General features: G+C 48.1%; 2 protein-coding genes across 5 annotated transcripts in view; both read left to right on the top strand.

Annotated features, from left to right (window-relative positions):
* The window catches only part of Nckap1l (NCK associated protein 1 like), a 120,511-nt gene extending 109,098 nt beyond the window's left edge, over positions 1-11,413 (top strand). For 3 of the 4 annotated variants that reach the window (XM_040753695.1, XM_040753696.1, XM_005067357.4), the window contains 5 exons: positions 2,329-2,422; positions 3,186-3,302; positions 3,869-3,978; positions 5,752-5,841; positions 10,069-11,413. In XM_040753695.1, coding sequence (XP_040609629.1) covers positions 2,329-2,422; positions 3,186-3,302; positions 3,869-3,978; positions 5,752-5,841; positions 10,069-10,200 — 543 coding nt within the window. In that variant the 3' untranslated portion in view covers positions 10,201-11,413. Of the gene's footprint in view, positions 1-2,328; positions 2,423-3,185; positions 3,303-3,868; positions 3,979-5,061; positions 5,133-5,751; positions 5,842-10,068 lie in introns of all 4 variants that reach the window. The other variant, XM_021225600.2, reaches the window with a different exon arrangement.
* A 4,360-nt stretch (positions 11,414-15,773) lies between these two features.
* Positions 15,774-18,267, top strand: part of Pde1b (phosphodiesterase 1B) — a 28,034-nt gene continuing 25,540 nt past the window's right edge. The window contains exons 1-2 of the mRNA XM_005067358.4: positions 15,774-15,934; positions 16,023-16,145. Of these exons, the coding sequence (XP_005067415.1) occupies positions 16,036-16,145 (110 nt within the window). The 5' untranslated portion in view covers positions 15,774-15,934; positions 16,023-16,035. The remainder of the gene's footprint in view (positions 15,935-16,022; positions 16,146-18,267) is intronic.

Here is an 18,267-nt window from a genome sequence, read left to right as displayed (position 1 = left end):
AGGCGGACCTTGGGAGAGGGAGAGGGCAGAACTGGAGAGCCATACGGGATACAGAGGCAAGTGGGAGCCCTGAGAGACTTGGGGAGACATTCTGGAGGGAGACAGGTGAGATCAGGGGTAGTATCTGTAGGTTTTCACTTGAAATGAGCAATATGCAAATTATATGTCAAGTTCCTTGCAAACAGGTCCCCTCCTTAGGAGTACTTTTTATAAGATTTGTTCCTTCCTTTCCCGCCCACCCTGTCTACCTTAGAGTTCCCCTACCACAGCCTTTTTATCCTTCTCAGTTCTTAAACTTTCTGTCCCCCTTTATCAGTCTCAGGCACCCATGTGCATAGGAGAGAGAGAGAGAGTAGGAAAGAGGAAGAGAGAGTAGGGGAAAGAGGGAGGGAAAAGAGCTTTTGCAGGCAAACGGAGCTTAACTGTCCACTCCCTCCACCCTTGGAGTTAGCTTGTCTTTTGAATCCTCTAGTGCAAACAAATGTGTTGTGCATGAAAATACAGCCAAAGCCTAGGACAAGCTCCTCCTGGTACAAGGAGCAGGCTATTTCTCTTATGATTAATTCCTTTAAAGGAAAGAGGTCTGAGCAGGAAGAATTGGAGTAGGATGTTAAGAAGAACGTCTTTCCTTCGGAATCAAAACAGTTGTGAAGCTTCCTCTTTTTTATGCTTCAAATCACCTGGGAGCCAGGTGATGGGCGATGGCTGCCTGGGCTGGCCACTCCTGTTAGATAGCTTTGATATGATGCATAGCCTGGCAGTTGCTGATGTGAAGGCTGAGTGCTCCATCCTCTTAGGAGCTTGTCTGGTTCACATCATCTGGACGTTTGACCTGTAGGCTTAGCTTGTCTGGAAAAATAGGCAGGTGGGTCTTGAAAGGAGATGACCTGGAGGACAGTCAAGGGAAAATGAGACCTGTCAACCGTCTCTCTCTTCCTTCAGCACCACAGGTCATTTATTGTGTCCCTGATCTGCCACAGGCAGGTGGGTCTAAGGGATTTAAATAAAGGCTGAAGAGAAGGTGGCTTCTGTATTGGTGCTATACACAAGGTGTGTTGCTATAACATCTGTGGGGCCTTTGCAAAAAGATGTACCAAAAAGAACCCCCAAACCAAAACCAAAACAAACCTTCAGAAGAGGTCTAAGTACTTGGAATTGGAGTCAGGATTTGAGTTACGTTGGGATCCAGGTATCAGTCAGTCAGTCTTCATTGAATGATTTGTATCTGCTCAACCTTATGAGAAACACTAGGAAGATGAAGAAAAATGCAAAGATCTGGTTAGAGTAAAGGGAGAGGTGGGAGGCATAATTCTGTTAGTCACTAGGGTTAATGCTTTACCCATATGTGTCTAATATAAGTATCATTTCTATAGATGAGAATCCTGAGGCTCAAAGTGGTTAAAACCACAGTGACTAAGTGATGGTGGTAGGATTTGAGCTGGTATCTGTGTCACTCCCAAATGCCTGCTGCCTTCACTACGCTGTAGTATTTTTGAAACTTGTTTGGGAAGCAGCCCCATGTCTTGCTTACGCTCTGAAAAGTCTGCTAATACCAAGTGCTGTGTACGGTCCATGCTTGGTCAGTGGGACAAGGAAGGAAGGAGAATGGGTTTGGACCGAATTGGGGAGGCCTGCGAGACTTGAGCTGAGCGTGAGGGCTTCACATGACTTCCATGCACACAAACAGAGAAGAGGAGATGATGCGAGAGTGTGAGAGAGCTGACCGAAGCATGAAAGAGAGGAAGTGGTTACTGGGGACAAGCGGATGCGTTACCTTAGCTGCATTAATTAAATGAAGCTTTCGGGAAAACAGTGTTGAATGCCAAGCGGTGTGTGTGTGTGTGTATTTGTGTGGGTTTGGGCGTTAGTACATGTGGGTGTATGTACATGTGCTCGTGAAGCCAGAGATTGGCCAGGTGTCCTCAGTCAGTCTCCATCTTTGTTTTTGAGACAGGGTCTTTGATTGAACTGGGAGCTCGCTGATTTGGTTAGGCTGACTGGCCAATGAATTCTAGGATCTGCCTGTCTCTCTGCTCTAGGACCACAGCTAGGATTATAAGTGTACACCACCATGAGGGTGCTGGGATTCAAACTCAGGTCCTTGTGCTTGTGCAACAGGCATTTTATTGACAGCCATCTCCACAGCTTCACAAAGCATTTTCCTCCATTGCAGGCTATTGAAAGCTATGGAAAGACTATCTAGAAACATTAACAGTACACCATAAGTTAAAGTGCTGTGACCTAGGTGTCCTGGCTGCTGAGAGCTTCTGCTAAGCACGTCTCCTATGCCAGAATTTCTCTCCAGGAGGTTGTTTTGTTTTCTTCCAGGTCACCCTGAGTGTCTTTGAGCTGGCATCTGCTGCAGGGGTGAGCTGTGACATTGACCCAGCCCTGGTAGCTGCCATTGCCAATCTGAAAGCTGGTAAGATAGAAGGGCTCATGCCCTGCTTTTGGGTAGGGGGAATGCCAAATTTAAAGAATTATTTATTTAGGGTTGTGAATGCAGAGGATATAAGCTGGGAGGCAAGACAAAATATAGCCCCTAACCTCCAGAAGATGCTCACAGAGGTAGGCCAGCAGAAAATAGTTCTGAGTGAGAATCTCTTGTTCAGCAAGTGCCTGGGGGAACTTACGTGTGGTTGGGGAAATAAGATTCACACAAATGAATCAAAGAGGGAACAACCCTGACAGCAGATGGTTTCACACTAAGCTGTGTGGGCTGGCATCCAAGTTCCCTACCGTGGTGCTGTGCACCTTCCAGTCCTTCCCCAGGACCACTCTTACATGTTCCACTACATATTGCTCTGATTTGGCCCATTTGTTGCTATATACTCCTGGAAGAGAACTGACCCCAGGGATTGGTATTAAGTTCTGTGGATTCACCCATTTTCTTCTCTCTTGATCAGTGAGATTTTTTCTCTCCTTCCTGTCTCTCCATCTCTTAAGCTAACAGGTATCCTAGGATGCAGAGCCCTTGAGGGTTTTGCTCTGCCATGGGACTTGGGCCTCACTATAACTGGGTACTAGTCCTGTCTCCTTCAATCATTTCTAACCTGCTTACAATACATGCTAAAGCATGTCAGAGGTATTTTCTCATGTGACCATGATTCTGGGGAGTAGAACTCTTGCAGGCGATAATTCTAGTTTGTTGACCTTACTTTCCCCTTGTCCTTTCTTTCCCCCAGATAACTCATCTCCTGAAGAAGAGTACAAGGTAGCATGTCTGCTCTTGATCTTTCTTGCGGTCTCCCTCCCACTCCTTGCCACTGACCCTTCTTCCTTCTACAGCATTGAGAAGGATGGTAAGTAAGATGTAGGTTTGCAGGACCAATGCTATTCACGTCTCTACTAGGGAGGGAGGCGGAATAAAGATAAGTTACCTGGAACATACAGACTGCTTTTTGTGGGGAGGGGTTGAGACAGGGTTTTTCCTGTGTAGCCCTGGCTGTCTTAGAACTCAATTTGTAGAACAGACTGGCCTAGAACTCACAGACATCTACCTGCATCTGCCTCCTAAGTGCTCTGTGAGTTCGAAGCTAGTCAGGTCTACAGAGCTAGTTCCAGGTTCCAGGACAGCTAGGACTGTTATGCAGAGAAATTCTGTCCTGAAAAACCAAAACAAACCAAAACAAAAAAAAACAACAAAAAGCAAAAATACTTTATCCCAATAAAATACCATAGGAACATACTTAACTTCTTCTAATCCTTGAATATTAACTAGTTATTTTGGTGTCAGTTAGGTTGGTCTAGCCTGAAGATAGAGGGATAGGGACTGGGAGAGAGAGAGGGAGAAGGGGAGGAATTTTCATTTTGGGCCAGCCTGGGCTGCTCACTTTGCCATTCTGTCCCCTCCCCCATTCTAACCTAGGCTACAACAACAACATCCACTGTTTGACCAAAGCCATCATACAGGTGTCTGCTGCCCTCTTTACTCTGTACAACAAGAACATTGAAACCCACCTCAAGGAGTTTCTGGTGGTGAGTGGATCTAGACCATGAAGAGTGGATCTAGACCATGAAGAGTGGATCTAGACCATGAAGAGTGGATCTAGACCATGAAGAGTGGATCTAGACCATGAAGAGTGGGAGAGGCTTGACTTTAGCTCCTACACAGTTGCTACCAAAAGGTCTTTGGAGTCTAGTCTCCTATGTCATTCATGTAGGAAGAGTGGAGGCTACTCTGTGAAAGGCAGGAGCTTTTCTAACTTCCCGACAGCCGGGACTTCAGCTTCTGGCCAGACACTTGGGGAGATCATTGAACACTGAGAAAATCTGAGTTTTGCTGTTGTGAAGTCCTGTGACCTCTGAACAGACAAGCTTTTGAGGTCTCAGTTTTTCATGTATAAACCAAAGAGATTAAACTGATTCGTGATTTATCATGTTGGTGCACATCAGAATATCCTGAGGAGCTGGTTAAAATGGACTCTTCATCTCTACCCCAGACCTCCTGAATTAGCATACAGGGTGAGGTATAGCCTGGTGTTTCTGGTTTGGTCTCCAGGAGATCAGAGATAGATTAACGTCGCAGTGATGCTGGAGTTTCGTACTCTCTAAGGACCATCCCTCTATAGTGTCCCTCACCAGTTTTCAATCTTGGTTTTAAATAATGAAGCAGTACTATTCCAAACAAGTGGGCTTAGTCTTGGGAACTTACTCTGAGAACCTTGGATTGGGTTTCTGTGGACTGGAGTTTATAACCAAACAGTAGATTCTGTGTAGGTAAGGTCCTTTTTGTTCGAAAATTTGTTGAAAATGTTTTTAGCCAAAGTTTGACTCCCTGTAAATATCACCATTGATCTTAGTTTTGCCTCTGGAAAAATGCAGAATAAATAATTCCTTCCATAGTTGAAAGAGGCCCTAGAGTTTTCCACTCTGGATCCCCATGGAGGATTCCTGTTTATACACTCTGACTCACAGTCAATTACCTTTACCCTGCTGGAGTATTCTCAGCAAAGGGAAACCTTCCTTTGTGAAGCACGGTCAGTTAAAAATTAGGCCTCATCTTTCTCCTTCCAGAAGGAAACAGCAGATCATGTTATTATTATTATTATTGTTTTTTAGGAATTATGTCTTCATTCTGAGAGGTACACACCAGGGACAGTAGGCTGGTTAGAGGGTCTCTGCTTAAGCAGGTATAACCAACTTGACAGAATCGTCTCTAACCATCTTAAAAAATAAAGATCTCTGAGAAAAGGGATGCCTAACCCCACTTCTTAGTTCCCCTTTGCCCTGTTTGTTTGCAAGTTCAGGTTACCTAGGCCTGGACTGTGACTTACACTTCTATCTACCTCCTTGATCTGTTGCAGGTTTGGCAGCCCCTTAGGAGGTGATAGGGGGAGAATATTAAGAGTACTGTGTTTGAGGTCCATCCTGGCTTTGGGGTGCAAAGTCGGCTGTAAACAGTTTGTTGACGGAAGTTATCTCAGGCTGCCAAGGAAGAGATTAATCTCTTGGTGTGCAGCATCACACTAGCCTTTGTTCTAGGTTCTTCCCTGCCCCTTGGGCCCTCTTTTCTGAGATTTGATGAGCTCCTTCTGTCTGCACTGGCAGGCTGAGCCACTGGGATTCATTTCAGTTTGCAGGCAGCATGTGTCTCTCAAACCTAGGGACCTGACACTTTCCCACCAGAGCCTTCAGGAACAGCCTAGCACTTCTTAATGCTCTTGATCTTTTCTTAAGTTCCTGTAGCCCGAGGCTGTCCTATTCTGACCTCCATAAAAATCTGTTTCTTTACAAATGCTTCCTCTGCAGGTGGCTTCTGTCAGCCTCTTGCAGCTGGGCCAGGAGACTGACAAGCTCAGAACCAGAAACCGTGAATCCATTTCTCTGCTCATGCGATTGGTATGTATCTTGTTTAAGTTGGTCTAGAAATGGAGAGGAAGGACCAGCAGGAGACTCCTTTTTAGGGTCTTTGGGTCCCTGCCATGTCATCAACCAAAAACATTAACTAAGAATTTAAGTCCACCCGGATCCTCTGGATCTGTCCCCACATCTTAGTGAACATTCTAGACTTGTCTTGTGATCCCAGAGCAGAGCATTCAAGGACTTCTAGGCAAAAATGGGACCTCTCTGGCCCCTGGCTCATAGGTCCCTTGTCTTGCAGTGTTCCTGATTCTGACCTGGAGAAGGGCAGCAATGCCCTTTTTGGGTGGCTATTCAGTATGCTTTTGGTTTTCTGTGACAACTTCCTGCCAGTGTCTTTCTTGACGTCAAGGTGCTATGAAGAGAACACTGGACAGTACGGAGGGGACTTTGGGTTATGGGGCTCCTAGGAAGGAAGGGATTTGGTTCTGAGGCAGGGAACTTGGTAAGGCCTTGAATCAGGTAGTTCATGCTATTTCTTCTCCCTGCTTCTCAAGCTGTGCACTTGCCTTTAATGGGACAGAAAGTTCTGGATCTCTGGCTCAGTTGGCTTTCTAAAGTGCTCTCCTTATGCCCTTGCTTCCCTCCCAGCATGCTTGCTCACTTTGCTTATCTGGTAGTCTGATTCTCCAGGTTGGGCAGGTAAGGCTGCTGGGTCTTTGGAGGCCTTCCTCTCCCCTTCCTCTCCCCCCCCCATCTCCCTCACCGCCTCTCACCTGCCCATTACCCTCCTCTGGCCTAGTGGGAAAGTATATACCACAACTCATAGCACGCACTCAAGATATCTCTATGGTATTAGAGCTCTCCAGCCCACCTACAGAACCCCTTCCCCAATACTGGGAGGACAGTGGATGTTCCTCTGATACCCAAGCATATATGATATATATGGTTGCAGCTAAGGTGTGCAGGTAGGGAAGTGTGTGTGTGTGTGTGTGTGTGTGTGTGTGTACAGAACTCCTCAAATGAGGTTAGAAGGGAAGAGGGACTGGGCTAAAAACTGAGTGTCTCCTTCATTTTATTAGGCTACAGAACTCTGAGGAATCTAAGAATTAAAATTTTTATAGTTATTTGTGTGTATGTATAGACATGCCATAGTGCACGTGTGGTCAGAGAACAACTTGCAGGAGCTGATTCTCTCCTTCTACTGTGTAGGCCCAGGGATTAAATTTAGGTCTTCAGGCTTGGCAGCAAGTGTCTTTACTAGCTGAGCTAGCTCTCTGGTCCAAGTCTATGCATTTTTTTTTTATGAGACAGAGTTTCTCTGTTTTGGAGGCTGTCGGTCCAGCCTGGCCTCGAACTCACAGAGATCTGCCTGCCTCTGCCTCCCGAGTGCTGGGATTAAAGGCGTGCGCCACCAACGCCCGGCAGTCTATGCATTCTTAATTCAAGTCTAGACTTCAATGAAATTTCAAAGGTATATTTTGAAAGTATGACATAGTGGGTTTATTTGCTTATTTTGAGAGACATTCTCATGTGTGCCAGGCTGGCCTTGAACTCCATATATAACCAAGGATGACTTTGAATTTCTGGTTTGCCTGTCTCTACCTCTGGAGTGCCATTATAACAGGCACATATCACCATACCTAGTTTATTTCTTAAAATTTTAGTTATGTGGTATGTGGGCTTAGAAATGTAGGGACCCATCCCCTTGGGTTCTCTTCTTTAAAGACTAGGACCCTGAATTGTATCTATGTCTGTTTCTGCAGCCAGAAAAGGGCTACCCTTTATTATGATGGGGGAGAGAATGCACTTGAGGTGTGCACATGCGTGTAGGGTGTGTGAAGGCTTCAGGGAGGAGGATGTGGATGAGAACAGTGGGAGGGGGGATGCCGGAAATGCAATAGGCAAGCACTGCATTTAGAACTTCCTTCCTTCCCTCCTTCCCTCCCTCCCTCCCTCCCTCCCTCCCTCCCTCCCTCCCTCCCTCCCTCCCTCCCTCTCTTCCTTCCTCCTTTCCTTCCTTCCTTCTTTCCTTCCTTCCTTCCTCCCTCCCTCCCTCTCTCCCTCCCTCCCTCTCTGCTTTCCTCCCTCCCTCCCTTCCTTCTTTCCTTCCTTCTTCCCTCCCTCCTTTGCTTCCTTTCTATCTCACTCTTTATGCAAGTACAGCATTTGGAGCCCACCCCCTAGCTTTCCGAGACAGAGTTTCCAAATCAAAATTCCCCCTCCTCAACTTCTGAGTGCCAGTATTGCAGATATGTCTTCATGCCCAGCAACAGCATGTCCATAACAGTAGGTAATGACCCTCATAGTGGCGTGGTTAGAATCAGGAGATATTTGAGGAAATGCATTGTAGACATTAAGTGCTCAATAAATGGAGCTCCCTGAGCCTGCTGCTAATTTTAGTTTCTGGATGACTTAAGCATGCCTCTGTTTCCTCTGTGGGTGGGAGGTGACTGTGTTGTGAATTGCCTTTTAGCCTCACTTCCTCTGTTGTGATCCCCACCTCCATGCCTGCTCCAAAAGATGGGGAGGTTCTTGCCCCTGGTACCCCCCGAGGAAGAATAGCAGGAGCAGAGCCAGGACCAGGCACATTTTGCTGAGGTGAAGATTGGAGGGACTAGCTGCTGCAAAGCAATTTAAATGCAAATGTTTCCACAGAGAAATTGGAGATGACTGGAGGGAAGGCACTGTGTTCTGAGTTAAAAGGTTATCTGTGTAATCCCACAATCTGGCCAGGACTTCTCTCCCTGGGGTCCTCCTGTTCTCACTGTTCAGGCTGAGCACTGTCCACCCGAGAGTTGACAGCCTGTTCCTGGCATGGGTTTCCTGGGGGAAAAGAGATGGTGCTCTCAGAATCAAGAACTCTGATGTCAGTCACATTGGATCCTGGCCATTATTTGAGACATAAAAGTTGATGGTAGGGAAACTGTGGAAGAGTAGAATGAAATTCAAGATATATGGGCTGCTTTGAGACTAGAACCCAAGTCTCCGGACCTTCACTCTAGGACAGTTTCCTGTGCCACAGACCCCTGCTATTTTCCTGGGGGAGAATAGGAGGTCATGGGCCAGTGGCTCCTTCTTGAAGCCATCAGCCATTTCTCTGCATGTGCTCCCTTCTGCTGGCCGAGGGTTGGAAATCTCACTAAGCAAAGAACTCTGTGTTACTCTTGGGACTTAGTTTTTTTTTTTTTTAAACAAGATTTTGCTATGTATCCCTGGCTGTCCTGATACACAGTATGTGGCCCAGGCTGGCCTCAATCTCATGGTACTCCTGCCTCAGCCTTGAATGTTGGAACTGCAGGTGTGAGTCACCACATCTGACTGGGGTTGTGGTTTTGACAGCAGATTTTCTTTCCTCCAGGGCGTCTCTGCTCTTTTGAGGCCGGTGTGTGTATGTGTGCGTGTGTTTGAGAATAGAAAAATCTTACCAAAGTAAAGCTTGAAGGGACTTCGGAGAGTGATAGAAACATGTGAGGGCAGACAAGGCAGACTCTCTTTCCTTAGCAGATCTGCAGAGCTGGAAATGCCAAACACATTGGGAAAGGCCCACTGTGAGGACTGCCAGAGGATGTGGGAATCCTCTCAGGAGCATGTGTTTAGACTCATGATTTCTTGAGTGGAGAAGATTCTAAGGAAATACACCCTGTTCCCACCCAGATGGAAACCCAGCCTCTCTCCTCTTCTCACGCCTTTACTTCCATGTTAGTCTTCTCTAGGCTTCCAGTCTATCTTCTGTTTAGCTATGGGAACTGCCGGGATTGCCACAGCATGAAAGCTTCTAATTAAACTAATTAATCATGCCTGGCCTTTTATGTAGCATCCTTACTGCTTCCCAGATGCTGTGCTGGGAGAGGGAGGAAGCTGAGGCCCAGTATAAGAGGACCTGTGTGGTTGTAGGACCCCCTTCCTTGGTCTTGGTCCCTGAGATGAGTGAGCACTACCATCCATCTTTACTCACGTGAGACTTAGTATCCAGAACAGGAGAGAAGGGACTGTCTTGATGCTAGGAAGATGGTTTGTTTTTTTCTTCCTCGCCTCCTGTTTCTGTACCCTTCTCATTAGCCCTGGTGGAGGGGATGGGCCATTGAAATGGGGCTCAGGACACTTTGCCTTTGGAAGCCAAATCAAGGGACAGGTAGAGGGAGGAGTGACTCAGAACTTGCTCACTTGGAACTCTCCGAGCTACACAGGGCCTGGGATCTGTACAATGAAAACCCTGTCACGGGTGCTTTCTGGAAGTTCTCACCTCTTGACTGTCTGTTTCAGGTGGTGGAGGAGTCACCCTTCCTGACTCTGGACATGCTGGAGTCCTGTTTCCCTTATGTCCTGCTACGCAATGCTTACCGGGAGGTTTCCCGGGCCTTCTACCTGAACCGTCTGCCAGCCAGTACCCACTGAAGGGCCTTGTGGAGGTGCCAAGAGCCACACCACAGTGAAAGCTGCAGCCGTTTCCTCAAAAGGGGAGAAGAGAGGGAAGTTTGCCAGGGAGAGACAGGGTCAGGCCCTACAGCTGGTGACAGGGATGTGGAGGAGGATCTGGAACTGAGGAATCATGGAGAAGCGGGATAGGATGGGGCCATGGAGGACAGTTTATGGACAAAGGGGTGTGGAACCACATGTATGAATTTTTAACAATGAAAAAAAAGCCAGTGACCTATAACCGTGTTGTATATCTTATGGTGATTCCAGCTTGAGCTCTGACAGGCATGGGTCTCTCCGACCTTCATCACTATTCTAGGATAATGCTGGCGGGCAGAGATGATCAATCATCGTATTAAACCATAATGAGCTTATAATCCTCCCTCTGGAGCTGCTATTGTCTCCTGCACATTCATTAGGACGATTATCTCCTCTCTTCCTTTTCCAAATGTGTTCAGCAAATGTCCAGCCTGCTCCTACTGCTGCAGAGCAGCACAGGGACCCGCTTCTCCTTGAAGGGCTCTTCCTCCAATTCTGCTTGACTGCCTTCTCCACTGGGGCAGGGAGGAAGTGCCTTCCAAAGGTTTCAGGGCCAGCTTACTCTCCTACCTAAGGTCTCACCCCACCTCCTTTTCCTTGTGTGTCTCCATAACCCAGAACAGAGGTGGGCAATCCAGATCAACCCTAGGTCACCTGACAGCCAAGTGAACCAAAGTCTTCCTAGACCATTTAGGAGTATTCTAATTTAACCCTAAATCCCCTTGTCAGCCTGAGAACAGCTGCTGCTCCAGGCAGGGACTTCTCTTGAAGATCTGATATTTCACAGACCTCATTAGGTTGGAAGGCTCATGACTGTGGCTCTTTGAGGAAGTACAAGCTGTTTCAACTTAGCCCTTTTCTGCACCAATTAGAATTTCAAGTGTCACAGAGCCCGGGGCATTTAAGATAGCACTTAGCTGGGTTTAGTAACTCCATGGCAGAAAGCAGTAGCCCCATGCTTCACTCACAGACTCATTGCCAGGGAGTAACAGATCATATGTGTCACAGGTCCAGAATAGTTGGATTGGGAAAATATAATTAGCCAGCTGATTAATTAGGGTCATGTCCATACTTCCACAATGAAAAGGAAGCAATTGTTGTTGGCTTTCAGCAAAACCATCCGGCTTTCATTAAACCAATTTGATAGCTGTTTTGGGATTGTGTATAGATGTTTGCTTTTTATTTCTTCAGACCTAGGGTTAGCCAATGCTTCCTTCATTTGACACCCATAATGAATAAACATTTTTGTTAGTAACAACTGTCTGCTCTTTAGGGTAGATTCAGCAGAGACTCTTGCTTCAGGCCTCAGCGAATGCTATTTCCTTGTTATGAAAAAGGCATTATGTGCAAAGAGGGGACTCAGTGTGAGACCAGTTGACACTGCAAGAGCAGCTGATGAGAAAGAAACAGCTCAGGGTGATCTGATCAGTGAATCTCCTTTCTGCTGAGACAGGGTCTTGCTATGTAGTTCAGGCTAGCCCCAAATTCATGGTCCTCCTCCATCACTACACCCTGCTGACAGTACACCCCTGTGTCTCCAATTGTTTCCTCTGCTCGAGGGGTACACAGACCCTTCATCTGCACGAAGAAGACTAATTTACAAAGAGCCTCCCAGAGGATAGCTAGAGAGGTAGCAATGGAAGTAGAGATAATGTCCCTTTGTTAATTAAAAAAATGTGATACTTGATGTACATGTACTTGTAAGAAATAATACAGAAAGGGCCCGTCTATCCTCACACAATTTCATCCAGTTACCTCATGATTCTCTAGTTTATGGTCACAACTAAGATATGGGGTATTAATATAATTCACTGAACTCATTTAGGTGTTCCAGTTTACTTATACTGGTTCTCTGTGTATGTATATGCAGCCCTATCATGTGCAGGTTTGTATATCTGACACAGTCAAGACAGAGAGTAGCTAACTCTATTACCACACAGATTTTATAATTAACCCCATTCCCCTCTCACAACCCTCCCACCCACATTTCCACATCAACAGATTTGTTTTCCACTCCTAAAATTTTGCAATTTGACAATCTCTTTTTATAGATGTGTAATTATGCCCACCTATTTGTCTACCACCTATACCTTTTCAAATCATTTTCTAAACTTAAAATAATTTTGTAAGGTAATCAGGGAAGGCTTCCTTATGGCTGGTCAGGAGACACACTCAGCGACAATAAATGACTTAATGAATCAGGTCATGTGTTGGACTGGAAATGAACCCAAATCTGATGCTTAGGGTTGGACTTTCTTCCTGATAGACTGCCTCTTTATAGAATCCACAAAACTGTAGAAGGAACAGAGAGGAGATGTGAGGATGAGACTACCTTTATCCTCAGGAATAAAAGTTCCTGAAGTAAAGGAATGCACAACAAAAAAAAAAAACAAACAAACCAGGACACATCAGCATTTCAGGTATTTGCTTCCTCAATGAGGGTCTCTGACTTCTTAGAACCCAGGACACAATCAGCTATGGGCAGTTTTTTCTCTGAGCCCCCTCAGTGTGTTTAACTTAGGCTTCCAAAGCACTGAGGAGTGACTATCAGGAGGGATACTGACCCCAATTGCTCTGACTTGTCAGGGAGAGTCAGTTCTAGCCTCAGTATTTTCATCAGTGCAGTGTTTTCATTAAGTCTCCATTAGCTTCTTTGCAGTAGTGAGATGGAATCGTTCCTCCCACCAGGCTGGAGGGGGATGCTCCCTTAGATGCTGTCTTTGGTTTGGGCAGCAGACATGCTGCCTCTTCTGTTATGATTATCTATCCAGGAGACAGGTAAGGAGGGCAGCCTCGAGGTGCAGTCTGAGGTCTGGCCAAGGAAAGCGAGGCTTCCCTCTGGCACTTTACAAGGAAATAAATGTGTCTTGAGCACCAGATCCTGAAGCAGGGCGGCCCCAGCTGAGGACCAACCTCCATAGTCTCTTAAGACCCAGGTGCCGGGATCAGCTCATTCTTCCCCCGCAAAGTACGAACTTTGGCTGAAATGTGCTCACGTTGGTGGGGGAAGGATGTTCTTCCAGCCTTCCTCCCCACAAGGCCTCTTGCTTCTCCCAAGTATCTGTCATCCCAGGAGGTGAAGATGAGCCCCCTCAGCCCCCACACCTCAGGGAGTTGTCAGGTGTTCTCCCTCCCACCTGAACAGGAACCTGGAGCTGCAGGCCAGGTTGCAGATTGGGGAAGTCAGAAGTTAACTTGAGCTGAGTTTGCAGCATGGTAGAGACTGAAGAGCAGGCTTTTCTCCTGTCACTTTGGAAAGAGAGGATTGTGGGGCTGTCCCTTTAAATAGCATTCCCGTAGGAGGCAGATCACATCCATCCGTCACCTGCTGCCAAAGCATCACTTTTAGTCTTTATCAAACTCTGAGCTTGTTGGAAGGGATTGTGGGGCAAAGTGTGTGAGGAGGCAGACTTTCCAAGGGGCAAGAGCAAGGCATTTCTGGGGAAGCCGAATGGAAGGGCAGTGAGGCTGGGCAGAAAGAGCCTGGGAAAGGTGGGAAGGGACGGGAGGTGGAAGAGACAGTAGCCGAGTTTTGACTCTGAATGGGGCAAGTGTACCATCCTATTCCTGTCTCTTTAGGAGTTCATAAAGCTGAGATGTGATGAACAGGGGTGAAGCTAAACACCAGAACTTGTTACGAGAGAGTGAGAGTCAAAGAGTGGAAAAAGCCCTAGAAGCTTGGAGACCTGACACTGAGGCTAACTTCCATGGGACTTTTATGTTTCTGGGCATACTTTTCTTATTGAATGGAAAGGAAGGTAGACAGAGTCCACAAATGATCTTTGTCTTAAAAGGGTCAGGAGTTAGGGGCCCAGAAAAGCTGGCATGCCATACTCTCTGGAGCCCTTCCTGCCCTTTTAACTCTTCGGGTTGAACTGCCTGTTTACATCTGGAAACTCCTTAGTTCTAAGGTAATTTTTGAGTTAGAGCTTTTTACTCTAATCCCAACTCACAATTAATTCTTGTGTAGCCTCCAGGCAAACCCTTCTTTAGTTGATAAAAGAGACTGCTCACAAATGTTGCCACCCACACTGTGCAAGAGTGGTAGGGTCTCAGACCCTCAGGTCTCTTGGCTGTGGCAGCTCCTTTGGAGAGGAGGGGGCAGTGATGGGTTGAGGATTGATAGAGAGCGAGGGCCCGAGATTCTGTCAGCTTGGCTCCTTCTCCAATTCTGCTATAGCCTTCCGCCTTTGTACGTCCTGGTGGCTGTTTCTCTGAGGCATCCCCTCTGCAGGAAGAAGGCAAGCCCTGAGTTGGCAGTTCCTTTACAGTGGGAGCCTAGCGCTCCCTCTCTGTTCCTTTTCCCTCCTTAGCCTGGGAAAGGCGGAGCCTCCACAATAGAGAGCTTAGAATACTTGTTTCCCCCTGATCATCTCTCCTTTCAAACAAACTCAGATTCACATCTGGAACCCTGGGTTAGTGGCCTATTAGAAACTAAAAAAGACAAAAATAACAAAACACCCATTATTGGCAATCAGCGAATATTTCTATTTGTTGGTTGCATGGGAGTTTCTCCAGTAAGAAAGCAGGTGTTCCTTCAGGGGAGAACAAAGAAATAGAACTGGTACCAGCGAGAGTCTGCGGTTGAATGGAAGAGGTTTTTGCCCTGCCACACGGTCTTGAGTTCAAATCCCATCCTCTTTCACAAAATGTTTATTCAGCAGAGAGGCTGTCCTGCACTGGCCCTTACATTAATTCCTGTGAGGGCAGAATAAAATGAAACGAGCTGGAACCACTGCAAGCCGGGTGAGGCAAGCTATCAGGCCTGATTTCCTGGCGGTGTGCAGTTGCTGGATAGTTAAGGAAGGCATGGGGGCTGCTTGCTCTGTAGAGTTTTAAACGAGGGAGAATTTTCCTCCAGGCAGGTGGCTGGAGGAACCGTGGGGTGGGCGACAGAGGCAGGTCAGGAAGACCCCGTTGTGGGAGCTGAGGCCAGCTGTGGGATGCCAGCCTCGCTCAGAGCCACCAGAACTTTTCCTTTCAAAGACAGGCGCGCATTGGCCTAGCTAGGTTCTGAGGCTTGTGGCTTCACTCCACCCACGTCCGGGTGCCCCAGGGAGAGATAAGGACCTCGGGGGACACGCGGACAGCTATCCATGCGTGGAAGCGTGGGATCACATGTGTGCATCTACAGAAACTCCGAATATACCCGGGAGGAACCACCCCACCATCCACACCAAGTCCTGCGGGCCGCTCGTGCGCGCTGTCGACACGCACTCCCCCCCCCGCCCCCGCCCCCTGCTCAGGGCACACGCAGCAGCCACTCGTGCCCGGCGCCCGTGCGCGCGCTCGCCCTTGGGCGCTCCTGAGTGTGTGCACCCCCGGCTCCCCTGCGCTCCTAGGCGAGGGGGAGGAGTGGCTGCGCCACGCGCTAGACCGGCTGGCGGGCGGACTAAGGAACAGGGAGGGGAGCGGAGGGAGGGGGCCCTGGCCGGCGGAGGAGGAGGGAGGCGAGGAGGCGGCTGTGGCAGCGCGCGGCGGCGGCGGAGGTAGCGGCGGCGGCGGCGGCGGTGGTGGTGGCGGTGGCGGCAGCGGCAGCGGCGCGGAGAGCTGGAAGAAGAGGGAGCCCAGAGCTCGGCCGGGCAGCGCGAGAGGAGCAGTCGCAGGAACTGCAGCTCTGCCAGCTTGGGCCGAGCCCAGAGACACCGGCCTGGCTGGTCCACGCCAGCTGCAGGTGGGAAGGGTCTAGGATGAGGGGAGAGGGTCTCTCAGCAAGGGGTCAAAGCTGAGCAGAGGGGCTGTCTCCTCCTTCTGTTCCCTAGACAGTGGCTAAGCATGGAGCTGTCCCCCCGCAGTCCTCCAGAAATGCTGGAGTCGGATTGTCCATCACCCCTGGAGCTGAAGTCAGCCCCCAGCAAGAAGATGTGGATTAAGCTACGGTCTCTGTGAGTTTCTGGCAGGGGAATGTGCATGGGGCTGTGTGTGTGTGTGTGTGTGTGTGTGTGTGTGTGTGTGTGTGTGTGTGTGTGTGTGTGTGTGTTGGGGGGGCAACTGGAGCCGGACAGGTAGATTCTTTGGTCACACACGTTGGCAGGTGAGAAGAAACATGGCCCTGACCCAAGGTCCACACCACATGTGTGAAGCATCTGCAGAGCAAACCCGTTGGTTAGAGCGGGTTTAGGAGTTGCAAAGCTTGTGCTTGTGTTTGTGGCCCTTTGGGTGACAGGGTGACACACACACGCAGCAGCTCGAAGAGGCAGTGCACAATATGTGTGGTGTGGCGGGGCTGCGGACAGGCAGTTTTTAGGAGGTGCCAGGCTGACTCACTCATACCCATGAGCAGGGTTGTGCAGATGTGAGACACCTCACATGCATGTGCACGAGTGTCCACGGGTCAGAGGTGTGAAGAGTGCACGGAAATACTTGTGCCAACCTGTGGGTTCTATGCATCTTCTTTGGGATTGGTAGTTCTGCCTCTTGCATCCTACAGGGAGCAGGATGAGGGTGCCCTGTGCTTGATGAGAAGATCATCTGCTTTGGGGTCTGGAAATTGCATATCAATGATTTACCTGGAGTCTGGAGGAGTGACTGGAACCCTCACCTGTGAGCTAGAGGGAGGGGTTGGTGGTGGTGAAGAAAACTGATTGACAGGAACAGCATAATTGGCTTAATCAGAGCCTTCTTGTTTATATAGGCTCTCCCCAGGATCTCCAAGCACATGTAGGCATCATTCCTTACTGTGGGACCAGAGTACATGGGAAAGAATAAAAGAGGAGAGGAAGGGCTCAGGTGTTCCATGCACCATTCTGAGGGAGAAAAAGTAGTGTTCTTCCTGCACCTCAAAACAGAGCAGGGTTGGATCAGAGACAAGCCATACACTGTGTTCACCGCCCAGGCTGGTGCCATTGGATAGTCTCTGCAGTCTGTTGATTCTTAATCAGAGAATAAGATAAGATACTCAACTCCCTAAGCGACTCTCTGTGGCCCTAGGAAAAAGGTGACAGATTGGAAACAAAATGGCAACCATCCCTGAACCCCTTTTCTTCTCCAGGTCCCTTAGCAGCGAGCACCGAGTCTTCTCTTCTTGGGTTCTGATAAAGGGAGGGGATGGAGGGTAGGAGGCAGGCAGATGTCCATGCCTGGATTGTTCTTTAAATATTTCACCAATGGTGATCAGTTGATGGCTTATATTAGGCAGGTGAGTCTGATTTTTTTGTGCTTGCTGCTTCCAGAGGCCTCAGGGGGAGAATAAGGCACAGTGGGCAACAAGGCTTGGAATCCAAATGTGCTCCTTCATCCTCCTCCTCTGCTGCCTCTGGCCGGTGCAATTTGCTGGACTCTATGAAGCGCAGCCTTGGAATGAGTTCTAGGATAAAGAAACGGAAAACCGGATTGAATGGTTTTTTGGGGCGTGGATCTTGATAGATAGAAAATGATGCCCTGTCAGTGGTAACTAAGTTGAGAAGAGTGGCAGGTGAGGAAGTGGCGGAGAGAAAGATGAGACACCAGGGGCCACAGACATAGAATCCCAGTGTCTCAGGATGGCACTAGTGGCCGATCAGACATCCACTTGGCCCTCATTCCAGGAAGCAGGACCATGTGGTAGAATGGATTTCCCCATTTTCATCACCTTCCACACTTTCCTAGCCAAACAAAAGTCTTTCTTGAAAACAATGGCCATATCCCTCTTTAAAGTGAGAAAGGAGGACCCCAGATGGTGGTACTGGACTCTGGAGAGAGAAAGCGGTAGAGGTCTGTTTCCACAGTGTCTTAGTTGAGATGGCCTTATATGGTGGGCAAGGATTAGTGACCTCATTGATTACATGATTTCGGTCTATCTCACTTCAGCTAGCTAGCTGATTTATCCCTAGGTGGATTCTCCGTCTTGTTTTCTCAAGGCAGAGAAAGATTTAAAGGTAGAACCCAGATCGATGGCTTTCTGGATTTGTCTTTGTTTGAATATTAAGGCTTTGACAACCAGAAGAAGGAAAAAACAAACAAACAAACAAAAAACTGGGATTTCGGGCTTCCTTCCTTCCTTCCTTCCTTCCTTCCTTCCTTCCTTCC

Source organism: Mesocricetus auratus, unplaced genomic scaffold (genome assembly GCF_017639785.1).
Source record: "Mesocricetus auratus isolate SY011 unplaced genomic scaffold, BCM_Maur_2.0 Super-Scaffold_100010, whole genome shotgun sequence".
In the NCBI taxonomy this organism is placed as follows: Eukaryota; Metazoa; Chordata; class Mammalia; order Rodentia; family Cricetidae; genus Mesocricetus; species Mesocricetus auratus.
Note: the sequence above shows the minus strand (reverse complement) of the source record. Positions and strands in the feature narration are given on the sequence as shown.